General features: G+C 39.3%; 1 protein-coding gene across 11 annotated transcripts in view; it reads left to right on the top strand.

The window, feature by feature from the left end:
• Positions 1 to 23,689, top strand: part of RBMS3 (RNA binding motif single stranded interacting protein 3) — a gene marked incomplete at its 3' end in the record, with an annotated part of 720,886 nt that overhangs the window by 689,880 nt on the left and 7,317 nt on the right. For 6 of the 11 annotated variants that reach the window (XM_082348665.1, XM_082348672.1, XM_082348668.1 and 3 more), the window contains 3 exons: positions 2,449 to 2,529; positions 5,291 to 5,418; positions 15,675 to 19,537. In XM_082348665.1, coding sequence (XP_082204791.1) covers positions 2,449 to 2,529; positions 5,291 to 5,418; positions 15,675 to 15,726 — 261 coding nt within the window. Of the gene's footprint in view, positions 1 to 2,448; positions 2,530 to 5,290; positions 5,423 to 15,674; positions 19,538 to 23,689 lie in introns of those variants that run through there. The other 5 variants (XM_082348664.1, XM_082348669.1, XM_082348671.1 and 2 more) reach the window with 2 other exon arrangements.

The following is a 23,689-nucleotide window of genomic DNA, read 5'->3' as shown; positions in this document are numbered from 1 at the left end:
GGGAGCATCCTTTTACTGGCGTATTTATTATACATCTTGAAAAGCCATGACCAAAGGGGAGAACGTGAGCCACCAGAGCATTAACTCTGTTGGTGAAAACACATTCCCACTTGCTACAGATCTACTAGGATTTTTGATATTCAATTAAAGAAACCTTTTTCAAAGTATATTCTTGAGAGTACTAGTTTTAAGCAAAATCAGTAGGTGCTACCAGAAACAGAAACCGTTTTAGAAACACTGATTTAAAATCTCCTTTAAATAGGCTTCTGTAAAACCTGACTTCTCAGAGTTTTAAAATTCTATCTCTATAGCAAAGAGGATACATTGTGCAGCATTGCTCTGGAACACAGAAAGCTTTTTTTCTCAGTTGAGCTAACATTCTCAAAAAATACATTGTAGGTAATACTAAATTAAGGGGTGTTTAAAACCTATATGACATAAGCAAACCACCTATCTGAAATGGCCAAGAAACGGTTATCTCCAACATACTTTCTAGAGCAATTTTGTTGGCAAAGCAGACACCTGCCATGGGTACTAGATATGAAATAATATTTGCTGAAATGTGACTGCAGAGTTCTGTACTTACTTATTTGAAAAATTGATAGCAGTCGGATACCTGAATAATCATTGTCTGCTTAAGGACACAGAATAATGACGAGCAGAGGGGGCTAAAGTATTTGTTTAAAGGTTATACAAACACTTTATAGGGGTGGGGAAATTGATATCTATAGAGAACTCAGAATTATTGACAGCTAAGAAGCATACAAGATTTGTAATTGGAAATGGAAGGCTTTCTTCTTGTGTCCTTTTATTCAGCCATTGAATAATTATTTACTAGGTACCAGGCATTGGGTGGAGTGTTGGAAGATGCAGAGACATGTAACACTTGGTCCATGCCTTTAGAGAGATGAGAGTCTGGACAATTTTAATAGAAGGGTGATGAACACTCTGGGAACACAGAGGATGGGGCACAGAAACCTCTGCTAATTTTCAACTATGAAGCTAAGTTAGTAATATCCCCAATCCCTGCAAACAACTGCCCTTGGTACACATTACAAGGTTGTTTTTGTACACATAGGAATTGCACACAGTTGTTATCAGCAGTAACACGTGAATTACAGGCAGCAGTTTTGTTTGTTTGATTTAGTGTTGTTTCACTAAGGCTGTCTCTGTTTTTAGCAAATAGATGTAGTAAGACAGTGCTTAGTTTAGGATGGAGAAGCACTTATCCCAGAGTTGCTTTATTGCTATATTTCTCTATGAATAGTAAACAACAACAACAACATCTGATGAATCAATCTCCATTCAGATATTTCCCTTGATTCAGAATTATCATGCCTCTTGGATACTGAAAATACCGATCAATGCACAACATTGTAATTTAGGTTTTGTACATTTATGCATGGCCTTAATACATGAACTCAGCAAATTTAGAAGAATAAAGAATCATGGGCTTGTAGTTTTCCATAAAAAGTGTTCCTCTAAAGCTTTGTGTATTGAGAAACCTTGTTTTCATTAGATGGTTCTGGTTCTGGAATTTTGTGATGTTCAAGTTTAGAAACTCAGAAATACAGTTGATTTCATAGAAGATTCCATTCTCAAAGAGTAGGACTTTGACTTTTCAGGGGGTATGTGTATTAGAAATAGGAATATGGGTCATGCTTTTTGCTTATGGAGGTGGGCATATAATTTTACTGGGGCTTCCGTTTTTCGTTGCCAAAATACATCTTATCTCCAACACATATTTTACTGACTACTACAATGTAGTGAAGAATGATTGGACTGTTGTATTGTTCATCTGGATGAAGAAAATTTGGAGAATTAAAGGAGTGGAAAAGGAAATACAGTGAAATGAACATGGAATGGGGGGAAGGAAGAAAAGCAACTTCAACATTATCTGGAACACTCTATTTCCTTTATATATAAAAAAGCGATCAAATGACAAAAATGATAACATTTACCAATTCTGATTGTTGCTAGATAAGTATTTCGTACATTATTCCTCTCTTTTACTTTAGTTAGAAAGGAAATTATTATTCACAATATAATGATTCATTCATTCAACAAATAATCTGTTGAGAGCCTACTATGTGCTAGCAATAAAATGGAGAAAAAAACAGATGTCATCCCTGCCCTCCTGGCATTTGTGTTTTAGATGTGAAAGTGAAATGTTTGGGAGCTGATATAGAATATTCAAAAGTACAAAGTGAGGGGATGGGGTGAATGAACTTTTACTGACATCGGGGAGGTGCGCTGCTGTTGGTACTGAATCAGTAAGCGATGACTATTCTATGTTGATAGGAACTGCATTATTTTTGGTCAAAATAAAGTTTAAGTTTCATCATGCATTGGTGGGGGGCCACACATCGAAAACAGTCTTATGTGATATCACTTTTCTCACTGGTTGCACGCCCAAGTTCACCTGCATTTTTCTTTGATTCCCTCTAGTATATGACTGCCGCCGCTCCTATGCAAGGGACCTACATTCCCCAGTACACGCCTGTGCCTCCGACAGCTGTTTCCATTGAAGTAAGTCTGTCTCTTCTTACAGAACAAGGTTAGGGCAGATAAATCTCAGCCACATGCACTGGGGTCCACCATAACCCCCAAAATCCGTATTTGTGATTTTTGTGCTGCTTGAAAATTTGAAGTTGCAAACTCACTCTGTGAAAGTATGTACTTTGCTTGAACATACCTATGTTTTGCTTTGCATATGACATAAGCAAAATTTGGTATCCAGGTCTGAGAGGAGTGCCATTTTTATGTTTAGAGAAAAGATCAGAGATCAAATAACTACCTTATCAAATGTTAGCCACAAACACTCAGAAAGAGGAAGGCAAACATGTGCAGCTATTTGAATGAGCTAGTTCTCTGATGCCTTGTTTCTCCAGTAGTGGTCCCTAGACCAGCATTATCAGCATCACCTGAGAGCCTGTTAGCAATGCAGACTTTCAGACCCCACCCGGATCTACTGACTCAGAGTCTGCATTTTAACAAGATCCCTTAAGGATCAAGGTGCACATTAAAAGTTGAGAGGGACTGGATTAGAGAACTGGTTGTCAAACTTTTCTGCATATCAAAATTATTTCAAGAGCTTTAAAAAATAGTGATGCCTAGGTCCTATTGCCAGAGAGTCTGATGGGGTCTAGGGTGTGGACTGGACACCAGGATTTTTAAAAGATGCTAGGTGATTCTAACGTGTACCAAAGATGAAGAACCGCTGCTCTCGCCAATGAACCTTGACAGAACTGTGGCATCCTACAGACAAGAGAGAAAAACTTGTACCACTCATATTGCTATGGATACTGTGAAAGATAAAGTCATATTTTCCTTACTGGAAGTTTTGTCCCTTCCTTCTCTCTTTCCATTGGGCTGAATCCATTTCCTCTACGCATTATTTTACTGGACAGAGCCAGCAAGATACATAGGAAAGGAGCAGGGCATAGGGCTATGTGGATGGTGGTAAGACACTTAGAGGTGTATACTTCTCTCTGGTTCTAACCGTTATCGTTTCTTGCCCCCCCCCTTCCCTTTCTCCTGATGTGCATTTGCCATTATGGTCACAGTGCATTTCTTCCATTAGTTGGGACTCCTCTGGAGTTCACGCCATTGCCATTGCATGAGTTGGCCAACCAACTCATGTTGGTACCACTCATTGTCGGAGACCACCATGACTCTTCCAACCTCTGGAGCCACAGAGATTGGGTGAGATCTTTACAGACCAAATTAGATCTTTTGAAATGTTTGTTTGTTTGCTTGTTTTTAGTGTGTGACAAATATTTGCTCGTACCAAGGTTTGGGAAGCACAGACATTTAAGAGGACAGTGTCCTGTCACTTAGGAAACCAAGGAGATCCAATTTTTAAATCTTTTATGTGTTCCAGACCTGTGTTCCAGGTCCCCAAGGAATGTTTCCGTATTAAAGAGGTTTTAATTGGCTTTTCAGAATTTCAAGAATATGTGATTAAAATGTATGTTCTTTGCTATATTTAGCTATCAAAACCCATCTAGGCCATAAGAAAATTATGAATCTAGACATTGTAGGTGACTTTAAGCATAAATCTCTGCCACATATCCGCATTTCTCTATCTCTGGACCAAATGTGTGTGCTTATCTACAGAATCTGAGGTATTTGAGGACTATAAAATAAGGAGACACATTTGACAGTGTTGCTTATTGGGAACAGTCTAATTATAGTTAAATCTGGGATTTAAAAAGAAATATTTCACTAAGAATTATATAAGTATACCCTGATATATTGCCTTGAATTTGTGCTTATAAAGGAAAGCACTGATTCATTTTCTATGTAAAAACACTCATTGAAAATTCACCAGTATCTACACAAATCAATGTGGGTGGGAGGTTCATCAAAATGCATAACACCAAATAGTATATTAGGAAAAAAAAGATTGAATTCATAAAGGGAGAATTTTCAGATTCTGAGGAACAATTTCAGGGAGCTTTTGTTAGGGATAGGGAGTTGACCAAAAACCTATATCCCTGCAGAAGCCCAAGGCTATAATATAAGTAAAACCAGGAGAATGTATTCAGATAGATTCCCTCCTTAGGACTACTAACTACCAAACCTCTCTCGGAACCAAACACATTCTGAATGATGACCAACTCAAGAAATCCATTCTTGTTGGCATCTGTGAGAAACAAAAGCCATTCAAATGGTAAGGGGAGGAGGGAATCAAAATTAAGGATGCTTGTTTCTTTCTTTTTCTGAAACTTCTAAATGAATTCCAGTTCACATCAAGGAAAATGAAAATAAATAAATAAAACAAATCAAATTGCTTAAGGGAGACCCTACTTAACAGTGTCCTTTTAAAAGAATTCCAAACTTGGAGTTAGATTTTTATGAAGGTCAAAGTCCATTGTTTTGCCAGATCATAGAGACAGGGTAGACTACTTTATTCCCAGGAAAATACTCAAATATACACGTTTTTATAGGAATTCTGCATGAATTTTTTGATTAAGGAATCATTATTTAGTGTGGCTCTATGCAACCATGATTTAAAAGTTCTAACTATGGGCAAAATGCTTTCCTCATCATTTGACTGCTACAGGGTCTTCTGATGGCAAGGCTTCTTGGTGACACATTGAGGTAAATTCCTCAGCCCTCATCCAAATGTGCTCTGTGTTTTTTCTTTGGGTTCTTACTGTGGCTTTATATAGCTGAGTGCAGCTCTACTCAAGCCATGTAGAAGATGGGTATGCCCTACAGTCCATCTGCAAGAAGCCCTTTTGCTAAAGCCAATAAGACTTTTGTGTTCTTATTGCCTCCGTAGGGTGTTGTTGCTGATACCTCTCCCCAGACAGTGGCACCTTCATCCCAGGACACAAGTGGTCAGCAGCAGCAGATAGCAGTGGACACATCCAACGAGCATGCATCTGCATATTCTTACCAACAGTCTAAGTAAGTTCAAGCCATACTAAACTCTTTCCCTCCAGGTCAGCCATCTGGACATTACTCTCTTATGTGGCATCTGCTATCTTTTGCTGCAGTACAGACCGTCCCTAACTCAGTGACAAACATATATTTAGTTCATTATTCTGTGGGTTAGAATTTGGGCTGACCTCAGGTGAATGGTTCTTCTGATATTGACTGGACTTGCTTGAGCATCTGGGCATAGCTGCTGGGCATCTTCACAGTTCTGCTTCTGGGTGTTAGTTGTCTGATGGTTGAGTGGTGGACACCAATGAGCCATGTATTGCTGACCCTCTAGCAGGCTTATTCCCATGGAAGTCTCAGAATTCAGAGAACAGCAAGAGAGGATGCCCAAATGACCAGCATTTTTTCAATTCTGTTTATGACTCATTTGCTATTGTCCCATAGGTCAAACGCAAGTCATGTGACCAAGCCCAGAGTTAATGTAGGAATTCACTACCAAAAGGCTTGGATACAGAGAGGGGCATCATAGACATTGTTACCAAAAAAAATTCTACCACACATATTTTTTGAAAAACTCCAATATTCACACTTGAAACTGGATAGTGTGCCTGCATTTTGGTCTCAGTGACTTCATTCTTAAATGAAGACAGTAACACTCCCCTGGCAAGGGTGCTTCAAACTCACCCAGTAAAACAGTTTATGAAAAAGAGTATTGTTAAATATAAAACAACATGGAGTACGGTCTTATTCAGGAATTAAGCGGCAAAGCAAAAATCAGGGAGTAAGAATTACTACTGAAAAATCCTTAAATCACTTAGAGAGCAAAGTTCAGTTAGCTTTGTGTTGAGTAATTATGGAGATTAAAATTTGAAAGGTTTTGATTGAAACCAAAGGAATTAACAGAAGTTCAGTGTATATACAGATGTTTTGTCATGCTAACTATTTTACTTTATAGGTAACAGTCAAAGCCCTGGTGAATAGAAAATTCCCAAAAGACTCTTCCTGTTTGCAGAGTGCTGTTCCATTTCTTGATCATCAGTTTTCTTTCATCTCAATACACATTTAGAGATTTGTTTGTTGTTGAAAGATTAATAATGGTAATGCAGTCTTCAGTATGTGCTTTAACTTCTAAAGTCAGTCCTCCAAATTAAATATGCTAGAACATGACTTAACCTTACAAATACAAGGTATTATTATTACTATTATTATTATCATTACTACTACTACTACTATCATTATTACTATTACACAATAACTTTCAGGAAATATCTGTAGTGAATAAGGCATTTTTGGTTTTTGTTTGTAAGTTTTTTAATTTTTATTTTATATTGGAGTGTGGTTGATTAAAAATGTGTTAGTTTCAGGTGTACAGCAAAATGATTCACTTATACATATACATGTATCTATTCTTTTTTCAAATTCTTTTCCATTTAGGTTATTATAGAATATTGAGCAGAGTTCGCTGGTGCTATACAGTAGGTCCTTGTTTGTTCCTATTTTAAATATAATAGTGTGTATATGTCAATCCCAAACCCCCAATTTAGCCCTGCCCCCCCACTTTTCCCCTTTGGTAACCATAGGTTTGTTTTCTAAGTCTGTGAGTCTGTTTCTGTTTTGTAACTAAGTTCATTTGTATCATTTTTTTAGATTCCACATATAAGCCATATGATATGATATTTGTCTTTCTCTGTCTTACTTCACTTAGTATGATATTCTCTAGGTCCATCCATGTTGCTGCAACTGGTATTATTTCATTCTCTTTAATGGCTGAGTAATATTCTGTTGTATATATGTACATCATCTTCTTAAATCATTCATCTGTTTATGGACATTTAGGTTGCTTCCATGTCTTGGCTATTGGAAATAGTGCTGCAATGAACACTGGGGTGCATGTATCATTTCGAACCATATATCTCCAGATATATGCTCAGGACTGGGATTGCTGGATCACTGTTAGTTTTTTAAGGAACCTCCATATTGCTTTCCATAGTGGCTTTAGCAATTTACATTCCCACCAACAGTGTAGGAGGGTTCCCTTTTTCTCCACACCCTCTCCAGCATTTATTGTTAGTAGACTTCTGATGATGGCCATTCTGACTGGTGTGAGGTGATATCTCATTGTAGTTTTGATTTGCATTTCTCTAATAATTAGTGATGTTGAGCATCTTTTATTCTTTGGAGAAACGTGTATTTAGGTCTTCTGCACATTTTTTGATTGGGTTTTCTTTTTATATTGAGTTGCATGAGCTGTTTTTATATTTTCTAGATAAATCCCTTATCAGTTGCATCATTTGCAAATATTTTCTCCCATTGTGTGGATTGTCTTTTCATTTTGTTTATGGTTTCCTTTGCTGTGCAAAAGCTTTTGAGTTTAATTGGGTCCCATTTGCTTACATTTATTTTTATTTCCATTACTCTAGGAGACAGATCAAAAAAGATATTGATGCAATTTATGTCAGAGAGTGTTCTTCCTATGTTTTCCTCTAAGAGTTTTATAGTATACAGTCTTATATTTGGGTCTTTAATCAATTTTGAATTTATTTTTGTATATGGTGTTAAAGAATGTTCTATTTTATTCTTTTACATGTAGCTGTCCAGTTTCCCCAGCACCAGTTACTGAAGAGACTGTCTTTTCTCCATTGTATAGTCTTGCCTCCTTTGTTGTAGATTGACCATAGCTGCCTGGGTTTCTATATTTCTCTTTTTGTGCCAGTACCATACTGTTTTGATGACTTGTAGCTTTGTATTGATAGCATAGTCTGAAGCCAGGGAGGCTGATTCCTCCAGCTTCATTTTTCTTTCTCAAGATTGCTTTGGCTATTCAAAGTCTTTTGTGTCTCATACAAATTTTAAGATTTTTTTGTTCTACTTCTGTAAAAAATGCCATTGGTAGCTTGATAAGGATTTCACTGAATCTATAGATTGCCTTGGGTAGTATAGTCATTTTGACAATATTGATTCTTCCAGTCCAAGAACATGGTATATCTTTCCATCTGTTTGTGTCATCTTTGATTTCTTTCATCAGCATCTTATAGTTTGAGTACAGGTCTTTTGACTCCTTAGTTAAGTTTATTCCTAGGTATTTTATTCTTTAGGGTGTGGTGGTAAATGGAATTGTTTCCTTAATTTCTCTTTCTGATCTTTTATTGTTAATGTATAGGAATGCAACAGATTTCTGTGTATTAATTTTGTAGCCTGCAACTTTACCAAATTCATTGATGAGCTCTAGAAGTTTCCTGTTAACATCGTTGGGATTTTCTATGTATTGGATCATGTCATCTGCAAACAGTGATAGTTTTACTACTTCTTTTCTAATTTAGATTCCTTTTATTTCTTTTACTTCTATGATTTCTGTGGCTAGAACTTGCAAAACTATGTTGAAAAAAAGTGGCAAGAGTGGACATTCTTGTCTTGTTCCTGATCTTAATGGTGAAAAGCTGAAAGTATTTCCTCTGAGTATGATGTTAGCTGTAGGTTTGTCATATATGGCATTTATTATGATGATGTATGTTCCCTCTAGCCCCACTTTCTGGAGAGTTTTTATCATAAGTGTGTGTTGAGTTTTGTCAAAAGTTTTTCTGCATCTACTGAGATGATCATATGGTTTTTACTCTCCAGTTTGTTAATGTGCTGTATCACATTGATTGATTTGCATATACTGAGGAATCCTTGCATCCCTAGGATAAATCCCACTTGATCATGGTGTATGATCCATTTAATGTGTTGTTGGATTCTGTTTTCTAGTATTTTGTTGAGGATTTTTGCATCTATGTTCATCAGTGATATTGGCCTGTAATTTTCTTTTTTTGTGATATTGTTTTTTGGTTTTGGTATCAGGGTGATGGTGGCCTTGTAGAATGAACTTGAGAGTGTTCCTTCCTCTGTAATTTTTGGAATAGTTTCAGAAGGATAGGCATTAAGTCTTCTATATATGTTTAATAGAATTCATTTGTGAAGCTGTCTCGTCCTGGGCTTTTGTTTGTTGGAAGATTTTTAATCACAGTTTCAATTTCAGTACTTGTAATTGACCTGTTCATATTTTCAATTTCTTCCTGATTCTATCTTGGGAGATTTTACCTTTCTAAGAATTTGTCCATTTCTTCTAGGTCGTTCATTTTATTGGCATATAGTTGCTCATAGTTGTCTCTTATGCTCCTTTGTATTTCTGTGGTGTCCACTTTAATTTCTCCCTTTTCATTTCTAATATTATTGATTTGAGCCCTCTTCTATTTTTTCTTAATGAGTCTGGCAAAAGGTTTTCAATTTTGTTTATCTTTTCAAAGAACTAACTTTAAGTTTCATTGATCTTTTCTATTGTTTTCTTCGTCTCTATTTCATTTATTTCTGCTCTGATCTTTATGATTTCTTTCCTTCTACTAACTTTGGGTTTCATTTGTTCTTTTACTCTAGTTGCTTTAGGTGTAAGGTTAGGTTGTTTATTTGAGATATTTCTTGTTTCTTGAGGTAAGATTGTATTGCTATAAACATCCCTCTTAGAACTGCTTTTGCTCTGTCCCATAGTTTTTGGATCAACATGTTTTCATTGTCATTTGTCTCTAGGTATTTTTTGATTGCCTCTTTGACTTCTTCAGTGATCCATTGGTTGTTTAGTAGCATATTGTTTAGCCTCTACATGTTTGTGTTTTTTTACAGTTTTGACTGTAATTTATTTATAATCTCATAGTGTTGTGGTTGGAAAAGATGCCTGATATGATTTCAATTTTCTTAAATTTACCGAGGTTTGATCTGTGGCCCAAGATGTGATCTATCCTGGAGAATGTTCTATGTGGAGTTGAGAAGAAAGTGTATTCTGCTTCTTTTGGATGGACTGCCTTATAAATATCGATTTAGTCCATCTGGTCTAATGTGTCATTTAAGGCTTGTGTTTCCTTATTGATTTTCTGTCTGTATGATGTGTCCATTGGTGTAAGTGGGGTGTTAAAATCCCCCACTATTATTGTGTTACTGTTGACTTCCCCTTTTATGGCTGTTAGCATTTGCCTTATACATGAGGTGCTCCTATGTTGGGTGCATATATATTTATAATTGTTATATCTTCTTCTTGGATTGATCCCTTGATCATTATGTAGTGTCCTTCTTTGTCTCTTGTAACAGTCTTTGTATTAAAGTCTATTTTTTCTGATATGAGTATTTCTACTCCAGGTTTCTTTTGATTTCCATTTGCATGGAATATCTTTTTCCATCCCCTCACTTTCAGTCTGTATGTGTCCCTAGTCCAAAGTGGGCCTCCTGTAGACAGCATATATATGTGTCTGGTTTCTGTATTCATTCAGCCAGTCTATGTCTTTTGTTTGGAGCATTTAATCCATTTACATTTAAGGTAATTATCAGTATTTATAGTCCTATTGCCATTGTCCTAATAGTTTTGGATCTGTTTTTGTCAGTCTTCGTCCCTTCCTCTTTTGTTCTCTTGTGATTTGATGACTCTAGTGTTGTGTTTGGGGTACTTTTTCTTTTGTGTGTGTGTACCTATTGTAGTTTTTTGGTTTGCAGCTCCCATGAGGTTTTGATATAGGAGTCTATATATAAACAAGATTATTTTAAGTTGCTGGTCTTTTCATTTCAAATGCAATTCCCATTTCCTACATTTATACTCTTCTCACAGTTGCTGGTTTTGATATCATATTTGTTTGTGGCTGATTTCCTACTGTTACTTTATGTTTGCCTTTACCAGTGAGCTTTCCCATTTGTGATTTTCTTGTTTCTAGCTGTGACCTCTTTTTTTTCCTCCCATGTAGAGAAGTTCCTTTAGCATTTGTTGTAAGGCTGGTTTGGTGGCACTGAATTCTTTTAGCTTTTGCTTGTCTGTAATGCTTTGGATTTCTCCATTGATTCTGAACAAGAGCCTTGCTGGGTAGAATATTCATGGTTGTAGGTATTTCCCTTTCATAATTGTAAATATATAATGCCACTCCCTTTTGGCCTGCAGAGTTTCTGATGAAAAATCAGCTGATAGCCTTATGAGGATTCCCTTTTATGTTATTTGTTGTTTTCCCTTGTTGCTTTTAAAATTTTTTCTTTGTATTTAATTTTTGTTAGTTTGATTACTATGTGTCTCAGTGTGTTCCACCTTGGGTTTATCCTGTATCAGACTCTGCACTTCCTGGACTTGGTTGACTGTTTCCTTTCCTGTGTTGGGGAAGTTTTCGGCTATAGTATCTTCAAATATTTTCTCAGGCCCTTTCCCTTTTTCTTCTTCTGTGAATGTTGGTGCATTTAACATTGTCCCAGAGGTCTCTCTCTGAGACTTTCAGCATTGCTTTTCATTCTTTTTTCTTTTTTTAAATAAATAAATTTATTTATTTATTTATTTATTTTTGGCTGCATTGGGTCTTCGTTGCTCTGCACGGGCTTTCTCTAGTTGCAGAGAGTGGGGGCTACTGTTCATTGCAGTGCATGGGCTTCTCATTGTGGTGCCTTCTCTTGTTGCAGAGCATGGGCTCTAGGCATGCAGGCTCAGTAGTTGTGGCTCACAGGCTCTAGAGCACAGGCTCAGTAGTTGTGGTGCATGGGCTTAGTTGCTCTGTGGCATGTGGGATCTTCCCAGACCAGGGCTCGAACCCATGTTCCCTGAATTGACAGGCAGAGTCTTAACCACTACACCATGAGGGAAGTCCCCATTTTTTTTTTCTTTATTCTGTTCTGTGACATTGATTTCCACCACTCGGTCTTCCAGTTCACTTATCTGTTCTTCTGCCTCAGTTATTCTGCTATTGATTCCTTCTAGCGTATTTTTCATTTCAGTTATTATGTTGTTCACCTCTGTTTTTTTCTTTGTTCTTTAAATCTTCTATCATCTCTGTTGAAAATTTTTTGTATCTTCTTGGCCTATACCTCCATTCTTCTTCTGAGGTTTTGGATCATTTACTATCATTACTCTGAATACTTTTTTCAGGGAGATTGCCTATCTCCTCTTCATTCAGTTGTTCTTGTGGGTTCTTCTCTTGTTCCTTTGTTTGCAACATATTTCTCTGTCATCTCATTTGTCTAACTGTTTGTTTGTGTATGTGGTCTCCTTCCCACAGGCTGCAGGATCACAGTTCCTCTTGCTTCTGGTGTCTGCCCCCCTGGTGGGTGAAGTTGGTCCAGGGGTTTGTGTAGGCATCCTGGTGGGAGGGGACTGCTGCCTGCCCTCAGGTGGGTAGAGCTGGCACTTGTCCCTCTGCTGGGCAGAGCCGTGTCAAGGGCTGTGTTTTGAGGTGGCTGTGAGCTCAGTATGTCTTTAGTCAGCCTGTCTTCTGATGGGTGGGGCTATGTTCCTATGTTGTTGGTTGTTTGGCCTGAGGATTTACAGCACTGGAGCCTGCAGGCTATTGGGTGAAGCCAGGTCTTTGTGGCATAATGGGGACTTCCCAGAGAGCGCACGCTGATCAGTATTACCTGGGACCTCTGCTACTGGTGCTCCCACAGTGAGCTACAGCTGACCTGGCCTCCCCAGAAGACCCTCCTAGACCCCTAGGTAGGTCTATCCCAGGTTCCAATGGAGCTACTGCTTTGTACTGGGTCCCAGTGCATGTGGGATCTTGTATGCCTTCCAGGAGTGGAATTTCTATTTCCCCCAGCCTTGCAGAACTCCTGCACTCAAGCCCCACTGGGTGCCAAGGCTAAATGCTCTGGGGGTTCTTCCTCCAGACACCAGACGCTCAGACTGTCTTGGAGGGCTATTTTTATGTGGGAATGTCCCTGCGTAGCCTGCAGTGGTTTAATATTTTTTGGTGCAAGAGCTGTTTTTATTTATTATAGATGTCTGCCACCTCCTTTCTCAGTGTATGCTGGTAGTTATCCCCTTGATATAGGAGATGTGATTGGTGTTGTGGTGACCAGAGCCTGCCCTGCATATTTAGTGGGGACTCCCCTTTGCTCTGTGGTTGTCACTGCCCTGTTTGGATCGCGGTCTGCTCCCTAGTTGTTGGAATAGAGGCCCCAGATCTGTTTCTTAGCTGTGTTTCTGATCTGTGGTGTGAGGTAGGCAGGATTGGAGCATTCCCACTGGGAGAGAAGCCACTGAGTATTCCTCCTCTGGAACTGTTCACCTGTGAGTGTGCTCTGTTTTGTCACCTCTCACCCGTTGTGGGAGCCCTCAGATTACACTGTTATTGGCACTGCTGTCAGCTCCACCTTAACCTTAGGTATGCCAGCAGTTGGCCCTGGTGTCTCTCAGGCATTGTTTTCACCAAGCCACCAGCACAGATCCACTGAAGTCAGGTCCCAAGATTGCAGTAATCATGGATCTGGACATGCTATGGGCACTATGGAAGCATCTCAGACTCTGGCCTTGCCCAACCCCCGCATGTACCTGCCCACAAAGTCCACAGCTGCTAAAGCTTGACCCATCTTGGCTGTGGGAGCACTCATTGTCGGATCAGATGTTCTGCAGGTTCTGAGTTTACAAAGCCAGTCGCAGGGTGTAAATCCACAGTTTGTGCAGCTGTGAGGAGAGATTTCAGCTCTTCTCCCATCTCTCATGGCCCCTGGGGCTCAACTATGGTTTCAGCCCCACCTCTGTGTGTCGGCCACCCACAGGCATCTGCTCCTGAAGCTTCCCTGGAGCACACAAACCTACCCTGGCAGGATGGGGTGGAGTAGGCGGCAGCCAGGAGCGTGAGAGCCTACCCCAGCGGGAGCCCTTCCTAGTGCCTGGGGGGGCAGGGGCTGGTGCATGGGGAGAGAGGCTGCATAGGTGGCCTGCCCTTTGCACATCACTCAACAATGGCACTTCGCTTCTGTGGCGATCTGGGCTTGCTCCACGAGCATTCTCCATTGTGGAGCTCCTCACTCCCATCCCCTCAGACTGTCTTCTCACAGCCAACAGCAGTCCTTTCCACAGGTCTGCTCTCCAAACCCAACATTCCAGCACCCTGCCCCTGTATGCACCAATGGACACACCTCTCAGGCTTGGGCATGCAGGGCTGTGGCATGGACCATCTGTGTAGGTCTCACTCTGTCCAGCCTGCCACAGACCAGTTGCTGCACTCTCTTTCGAGCCCCCAAAGCTCCCCTCTGTCCCAGCTGATCTCCCCACCAGTAAGGGGGCTTCCCTGGACGTGGGAAATTCTCTTCTCCTTCAGCTCCCCCCAAGGGGCACAGGTCCCATCCCACTTCTCCTCTTCCTTTTCCCTTCTTCTTTCTTTCATCCTACTCTGTTATGTGGGGATCTTTCTGGTCCTCTTAGTTGTCTGAAGTCCTCTGCTAGTGTTCAGCAGGTGCTGTGTGAGAACTGTTCCATTTGTAGATGTATTCTTAATGCATCTGTGGGGAGAGTTGAACTTCACGTCCTCTTACTCCTCCACCATCTTGACTCCCCCTGTAATTTAATTTAAAATACCTTTAGTATAGCTATAAATAGACATTATGATATTAAATGTATGTGTGATGGGTTAAACTACTTTTCAGGGGCACTCAGTGACCCTAATCAGAATTTCACACCCCACAGGAGGTCAGCTCTCATTTAATGAGAAAGGCCAGAGGTTTGTACAAGTATTTTAAACTATCCATATTTCAATTAGCATAATGATTGTTAGAAATGAGTTGCCTGATGAAAGCAGTGCCATGTTAATTAGCATAATGAAACTGGAAATGAGCTCCCATTTGTGTAATTTGGAGTATTCAAGATAGCATGAATTGGCTAAAGTATTTTAGAGATACTCTCCACTCTACACAGGAAAGATAGAATAAGACTGTAGGGAAACTTGTAGCTTATAACTTTAGGGATGCTGCTTGTGGCTTATTCTCAAAACAAGACTGTGGTAAAGTAGATTTCTCTATAAGGGAAACGTAGTCCCATCTCTAGAAAATGGTCAGGATACAAACCCCCTTCCTTGCAACTGTCCAGAACCTCCTCTTCTCCCTGCCTAATTAAGTCAGCTTCAGCTGCCTCCACTTGTAAGCCCACGGTGAGATGCTCTCTTCTTTCTCAGGGTTGTCCCCACCTTTCATGGTCACTGTATAATGTGACAGGGATGGGGGTCTCTGCCTGAGCCAGAGGGAGCATCTCTGCCTCTGATAGATTCTAGCAAGAGTGTCCCCATCCACCTTTACACCTAGACCCAGTTTCACTTGCAGTACCCAGAATCATGCCAGGATCTATGCTAGGACACATACCCCTGCCCTCAAGGATTTTCAGTCTAATATGGGAACCTGAGGCTGGAGTGTGGTTAACTAGGCGGGAAAGTTGTAGGAGAACAGACCAGCTTTTATAGAGCCTTTGGTCCTTGGATTCTTAGCTTTGTGTAGACTAAGTATTCTCACTTTTATTCTAGGGGAGCTGCAAAACCTTTGGAGGGCTTGAAGAGAAGGAATGATGGGATTTGATTTACCTTAGATGACTCCAGCCTCAGGTTCCCACCTCCAGATTTTTGAGCTTCCTGTTTCCTCTACCTAGAATGCTTTTCCTCTAAGTCTTTCCAAGATTAGCTTATAATTATCTTTCACATCCAGACCTACATGAGAGACCTTCCCTGATACCAAATCTTAGGTATTTATCCAGCCACTTTCTATCAATCACAGAATATACTTAAATATTCTATTTTGAGATTCTTTTTCTTTTTGATTGATTGCTGATTGATCCATTGATTGTATGTCTACTCCTTGTGGGAAGTAAAATCCAAGAGAGTAGGGGAGGCATCTGCCTCTTTCATTGGTCTTTCCTTAGCATCTGGAATACTGCCTTTCTCATAGTAGGCACTCAAGTCAATAATTGCTGATTGGATGAATAAAGGTGTCACTTTCATTTATCCAGACATCATTAAACTGTTAACAAGGACGGTCTTGAATCACTTATTTCCTCATTATGCTTTGAAACAACCAAAATCAGTTTCACCTACTCACAAAGCCTTGACAGACGCTTCTGGACACACAGTATCTCTCATCTCCTACCAGTGTCTTTCACTGTGTTCCCACATAGCTAATCTCTGTTCCCTTCTCATATATTAACTAACAACTCACTGAGCATACTTAAAAAATTCCAATCTGCTTGGAAGAGAGTGCCAGAGACTACCATATGATCATCTGATGGGATTCACATAGGCTTTTAGCTAAATTTAAAAAAACAAAAAACAGAGGAGGTGGAGACAAGATGGCAAAATAGAAGGACGTGAGCTCACTTCTTACAAAAACACCAAAATCATAACTAACTGCTGAACAACCATCAACAAAAAACTGCTGGAACCTACCAGAAAAGTTATCCTACATCCGAAGACAAAGAAGAAGCCACAATGAGATGGTAGGAGGGGTGCAATCGTGACAAAATCGAATCCCATACAGCCAGGTGGGCAAGCCACAAACTGGAAAATAATTATACCACAGAAGTTCTCCCACAGGAGTGAAAGTTCAGAGCCCCACGTCAGGCTCACCACCCTGGGAGTCTGACAATGGGAAGAGGAGCCCCCAGAGAATCATCTGGCTTTGAAGGCCAATGGGGTTTGCAGGAATTCCACAGGACTGGGGGGAAAAGAAAGAAACTCTCCTCTAGGAAGCCACACACAACATCTCATGTTCATTAGGACCCAGGGAAAAAATGCAATGGCTTCATAAGAACCTGGGGCAGACCTACCTGCAGGTATTGGAGGGTCTCCTGCAGAGGCAGGGGATGGCTGTAGCTCACTGTGGGTACAAGACACTGGTGATGGCAGTTCTGGTGAGTACTCATTGGCGTGAGCCCTCCAGGAGGCTGCCGTTTTCTCACCAAGACCTGGCCCCTCCCAACAGCCCGTAGGTTCCAGTTCTGGGACACCTCAGGCAGAACAACCAAAAGGCCAGGAACACAGCCCCACCCATCAGCAGAAAGGCTATTTAAAGTCTTCCTGAGCACACAGCAGCCAGCTAAACACACCCCCAGACAAGGCCCTGCCCACCAGAGGGACAAGATCCAGCTCCATCCACCAGTGGAGATCATAAGAGACTACTACAAGCAACTATATGCCAATAATATGGACAACCTAGAAGAAATGGACAAATTCTTAGAAAGGTACAACCTTCCAAGACTGAAACAGGAAGAAATAGAAAATATGAACAGACCAATCACAAGCACTGAAATTGAAACTATGATTTAAGAACTCCCAACAAACAAAAGTCCAGGACCAGACAGCTTCACAGGCAAATTCTATCAGAAATTTAGAGAAGCGGTAACAACTATCCTTCTGAAACTCTTCCAAAAATTTCAGAGCAAGGAACACTCCTACACTCATTTTACAAGGCCACAATCACCCTGATACCAAAATCAGACAAGGATACCACAAAAAAGAAAATTACAGGCCAATAGCACTGATGAACATAGATGCAAAAATCTGCAACAAAATACTAGCAGATGAAATCCAGCAACACAGTAAAAGGATCATACACCCTGATCAAGTGGGATTTATCCCAGGGATGCAAGTATTCTTCAGTATATGCAAATCAATCAATGTGATACACCACATTAACAAATTGAAGAATAAAAACCATATGATCATCTCAATAGATGGAGAAAAAGCTTTTAACAAAGTTCAACACACATTTATGATTAAAAACTCTCCAGAAAGTGGTCCTAGAAGGACCCTACCTCAACAAAATAAAGGCCATATATGACAAACCCATAGCTAACATCATGCTTAATGGTGAAAAACTGAAAGCATTTCCTGTAAGATCAGGAACAAGACAAGAATGTCCACTCTCGCCACTTTTATTCAACATAGTTTTGGAAGTTCTAGCCCCGGCTATCAGAGAAGAAAAAGAAATAAAAGGAATCCAAATTGGAAAAGAAGTAGTAAAACTGTCACTGTTTGCAGATAACATGATACTATACATAGAAAATCCTAAACATGTTAACAGAAAACTACTAGAGCTCATCAATGAATTTGGTAAAGTTGCTTGATACAAAATAAATGCACAGAAATCTGTTGCATTCCTATACACTAACAAACAATGAAAGATCAGAAAGAGAAATTAAGGAAACAATTCCACTTACCATCACATGAAAAAAATAAAATATCTAGGAAGAAACCCATCAAAGAAGGCGAAAGACCTCTTCTCAGAAAACTATAAGATGTTGGGACTTCCCTGGTGGCACAGTGGTTAAGAATCTGCCTGCCAATGCAGGGGACACGGATTCAATCCCTGGTCTGGGAAGATCCCACAGGCCATGGAGCAACTACGCCCATGCGCCACAACTATTGAGCCTGTGCTGTAGAGCCTGTGAGCCACAACTACTGAGCCCACGTGCCACAACTACTGAAGCCCGCGCACCTAGAGCCCGTGCTCTGCAACAAGAGAAGCCACCACAATGAGAAGCCCAAGAACTGCCACAAAGAGTAGCCCCTGCTCGCTGCAACTAGAGAAAGCCTGCACACAGCAACAAAGACCCAACGCAGCCAAAAATACATAAATAAATAAATAAATTTATAAAAAAGAAAACTATAAGATGTTGATGAAAGAAATCTAAGATAACACAAACAGATGGAAAGATAAACCATATTTTTGGATTGGAAGAATCAATATTGTCAAAATGACTATACTACCCAAAGCAATCTACAGATTCTATGCAATACCTATCAAGTTACCAATGGCATTTTTCACAGAATTAGAACAAAAAAATCTTAAAGATTGTATGAGACACAAAAGACCCTGAATAGCCAAAGCAATCTTGAGAAAGAAAAATGGAGCCAGAGGAACAGGCTCCCTGACTTCAGACTATACTACAAAGCTACAGTCATCAAAACAGTATGGTACTAACACAAAAACAGAAATACAGATCAATAGAACAGGATAAAGAGGGCAGAGATAAACCCACATACCTATGGTCAACTAATCTATGACAAAGGATGCAAGAATATACCGTGGAGAAAAGACAGTCTCTTCAGTAACTGGTGCTGGGAAAACTGGACAGCAACATGTAAGAGAATGAAATTAGAACACTCTCTGACACCATACACACACAAAAAATGTATTAAAGACCTAAATGTAAAGCTGGATGGTATAAAACTCTTAGAGGAAAACATAGGAAGAACACTCTCTGACATAATTTGCAGCAATATCTTTTTTGATCCACCTCCTAGGGTAATGAAAATAAAAACAAAGATAAACAAATGGAACCTAATTAAACTTAACAGCTTTTGCACAGCAAAGGAAACCATAAACAAAATGAAAAGACAGCCCACAGAATGGGAGAAAATATTTGCAAATGAAGCAACTGACAAGGGATTAATCTCCAAAATATACAAATAACTCATACAGCTTAATATCAAAAAAACAAACAACCCAATCAAAAAATGGGCAGAAGATCTAAATAGACATTTCTCCAGAAAAGACATACACATGACCAAAACACACATGAAAAGATGCTCAACATCACTAATGATCAGACAAATGCAAATCAAAACTGCAGTGAGGTATCACCTCCCACCAGTCAGAATGGCCAACATCAAAAAATCTACAAACAATAAATGCTAGAGATGGTATGAAGAAAAGGGAACCCTCCTACACTGTTGGTGGGAATGTAAATTGGTACAGCCACTATGGAAAATAGTATGGAGGTTCCTCAAAAAACTAAAAGTAGAGTTGCCATATTATCCAGCAGTCCCACTCTTGGGCACATATCTTGTGAAAACCATAATTCAAAAAGATACATGCACCCCAATGTTCATCGCTGCACTACTTACAATAGCCAAGACATCAAAGCAACCTAAATGTCCATCAACAGAGGAGTGGATAAAGAAGTGGTATATATAAATACAATGAAATATCACTCAGCCATAAAAAAGAACAAAATAATTCCATTTGCAGCAACATGGATGGACCTAGAGATTGTCATACTGAGTGAAGTAAGTCAGACTGAGAAAGACAGCTATCATGATATCGCTTATGTGTGGAATCTAAAAAAATGGTACAAATGAACTTATTTACAAAACAGGAATGAAGTCACAGATGTAGAAAATAAACTTATGGTTACCAGGGGGGAAAGAGGGAGGAGATAAATTGGGAGAACACGATTGGCGCATACACACTACTATATATAAAATAGATAACTAATAAGGACCTACTGTGTAGCACAGGGAACTCTACTCTCTACTCTGTAATGGCCTATATGGGAAAAGAATCTAAAAAAAAGTGGGTATATGTATACGTATAACTGATTCACTTTACACCTGAAACTAACACAACAATATAAATCAACTATACTCCAATAAAAAATAAATAAATCAGTAAATTACAGACAACACAACAGAAGGTTATAGGACAAAAGTTAGAGAAATATTTAAAATGTGCATATGAACAGAAAGGTTACATTTGGAATCATGGGTCAGCATAATTTTAATATTCCAAATTACACTTTCCAAGCTAAAAAAACATTACTTCCCATTTTGTATTCATGCTTTTTTTTCCTCCTATTGTTAAAAGAGGCTATTAATGCAAGAGACTCTGATTACTCTTAGCCCAAATGGGGGAAATGATACCTGTGTTTTATTTTGGAAGTTCTTTGGAAATTCCTGTTCCTGCTCAGGTTATTCTCAGTTTTTCTTTGTGCTATTTAGGAAATCTTAAAAATAACTAGGACTTTAAAAGCATGAGTCTTCAAGCAAAGTTACATTCTAATAAGCAAAATCAGAAGTCCTTGGTTCAAATTCCATCTTTGCCACTTACTTGTCCCTCAAGGAGCCTCCCTCACATCTTTAAAGTGAGAGATTAGATCAGTGTTCTCCAGAAAGTATAAATTAGGTCTCCAGTGCTGAGCTAGGATTTACCACCCTGCCCTGGAGTTGGGGTGGGGAGGGTGGTCAAAAGTGGTTTTAAGAAACACTGCTTTAAGCTAAGTGAAATGCTTGCTTAATTGCAGCTCTCTTCAAAGCCGTTAATATGCTAGTGGCCGTGACCTCCTAGAGGGCCAGATAGATAGATACTTACTTCCTGAAAGATTTGAGTGTGTGCTGCCCTCCTCCTTTGGAATGCTAAACAAACAAACAAAAAATTAACAAAGAACTATAACAAAATGTTTATTGTCAGCATGATGATTATTTTGATACTAATTTAAAAGATTACATTTTTTCAGAAACAATGTTTTTTCTATTGATACCTTTCCTTGTTGGTGCCCTAACCGCACATTTAGTTTCCTATGGGTAATCCAGTAGTGGGAGTATAGTGTGCAGGTTTTCCACACTCTGGATCACAGAATCCCTCTTTTCACATGAAAATTTGTGAAGCTAATCTGTTAGAAATGACTCTGGGGAATATTGCACACTTAGATCATCTTTAAGACTTCTTCTAGCCTAAAAGTCTAGAATTCTAAGATGATGATTTGCTACTTTTTAATATATTCACTCTGCTTTTGGGGGGAGTAGGCACGGGGAGAATGGAGGATGAGAGTATTCAGAATGACTCTGTGATCTTAAATTCGGTCAAACTCTCAGTCTTCTAACCTTCACGCTGACCTTAGAAGGCCTTTATCTCAACCCCAATATTGCTGGTCTTTTTAATTCTTCAGGTCTTCTCTGTCTAACTGAACTGTCATGACACCAATTGCCTATAAATCGTCAGTACGGTAATGAGCAAATTATATGCCCTTGATTACCATCCTTACATGTCCTTTAAGCTTGTGAATAATAATATTTCTATTTGCACAGTACTTTACAGTTTGCAAATGATTTTCATAATCATGCTCTCATTCACACAAATTTCTCTTTTTACGTTGCAATTCATTTTATTTTTAAAATCGTCTCACTGCACAACTTAAAATGTTCTTGTTGCTCCTGATCACAGCCTTGACACTTTGAAAGCCTACTGTTTTTATGAATGCCAGTGCATGACATAAGCATTATGTAAATGTGCACTTTCACACTTCATTAGGACAGAGAAGGTGCACAGGAGTGAATTCAGTTCTATTAAATAGCAACACCTTTTCCCTTCAAACTTCAGCTAGCCATCATGAAAATGTAAAGTACAACTATTTATTTCTCCTCATTTGTTTTCATGTAGCAACGAGACCACTTGAAGGATGAAGCAAGTGATGGTAGGAGGATATTGCAAACATTTGTGTAAGGTTATAAAACTTGAAAGTAGCTCCAGCCTCACTCATAAATACGGATGCTTAGATACCAGCCCATGTGACACACCTGAGCAGTGAGGGGGTTCTGTGTCCATTGACTGAGACAGCATTCACTGAGCAGCTCTGTTGGAGATTCATACTGTATTAGGCATTTTCTGTTCAAGGCACAATAATACCAGGGTAGAAGATGGGAGTGGGAGCAAAGAATAGACCAAAAAAAACAAACATAAAAACACACACAAAATGTTGTTCCCATAACAAGATAGATTTTTAGAAGTAAATGGAGTAAACCTAAATTTTGCAAAGATGTACAGAGAGATCAAATATATACCATGGTTCCCATGACTACTACTACTAAAATCTCCCTTACTGTTGCTGCTATTATGAAAATTTTGATTGCTTTTGTTCTTAAAAGGAACCCCACTTTCTTGCATAACACGGAAATAATATGTATTTCTAGAGACTTAAACTCTTGGTTAAAAATGGAAATATTCACTCTATCAATGAGTTGCTTTCCTTACATGATTCTAGGAACAAATTACCCAGGTTTCTAACAGCTATAGCTGAGACATATGAGGGCTTTTTGCAAATTAGGAAAAGGAAACCCTCAGGCTAACTGTCAAAACATCCCAGGCTCGTTCAAAACATTGTTGAGGGCTTTTTGTGAATTTGAATAAGGGCCACTTGCTCAGGGCAAATGCAGCCCTGCACCAGAGTACACAGCTTGGGGAATAGACCATGGGCTAAAATTAGTCCCCAGGCACTCCTTCGGCCAAGCATCCTGTGCAGTGAAACACCTGGAAAACTCTACCCAGCAACACGGAGGTTTCTTTACTAAATTAAGCAACTGGGCATCAGAAGAACCCACGGAACACTGAGGGAAGAAGGCTTCATCTAAATAGGACCTACAGATAGTTTGAAGCATCTTCATTTTAAAAGATACCCCTGAAATTCTTGAGCTAAATTCTGATCTGTGGGTGGAAGAGATAAGAGTAAAGATCAACCCACTATTAGCTCAGCCCTGCCATATAGATGGGGCAGAATCAGAAGAGATTATGTGGGCTGGGCTGGCAAAGTGACATATAATAAAAATAGCATTTGTCTTGCTAAACACCTACAATGTGCCTACCAGTCTGCCAGACTCCTGGAGAGTAAAAAGTAGAAGTAGAATATAGTCCCTGCTCTCAAGAATTTAAAACCTTGTTGAGATAGAGAAGCAAGGAAGAAGAAAAGAAATTGGAAAGTGAACAAAACTGCATT

This window comes from Balaenoptera borealis, assembly GCF_965194805.1.
Source record: "Balaenoptera borealis genome assembly, chromosome: 12".
Taxonomy (NCBI): domain Eukaryota; kingdom Metazoa; phylum Chordata; class Mammalia; order Artiodactyla; family Balaenopteridae; genus Balaenoptera; species Balaenoptera borealis.
This window is presented reverse-complemented; position numbering and strand designations above follow the sequence as displayed.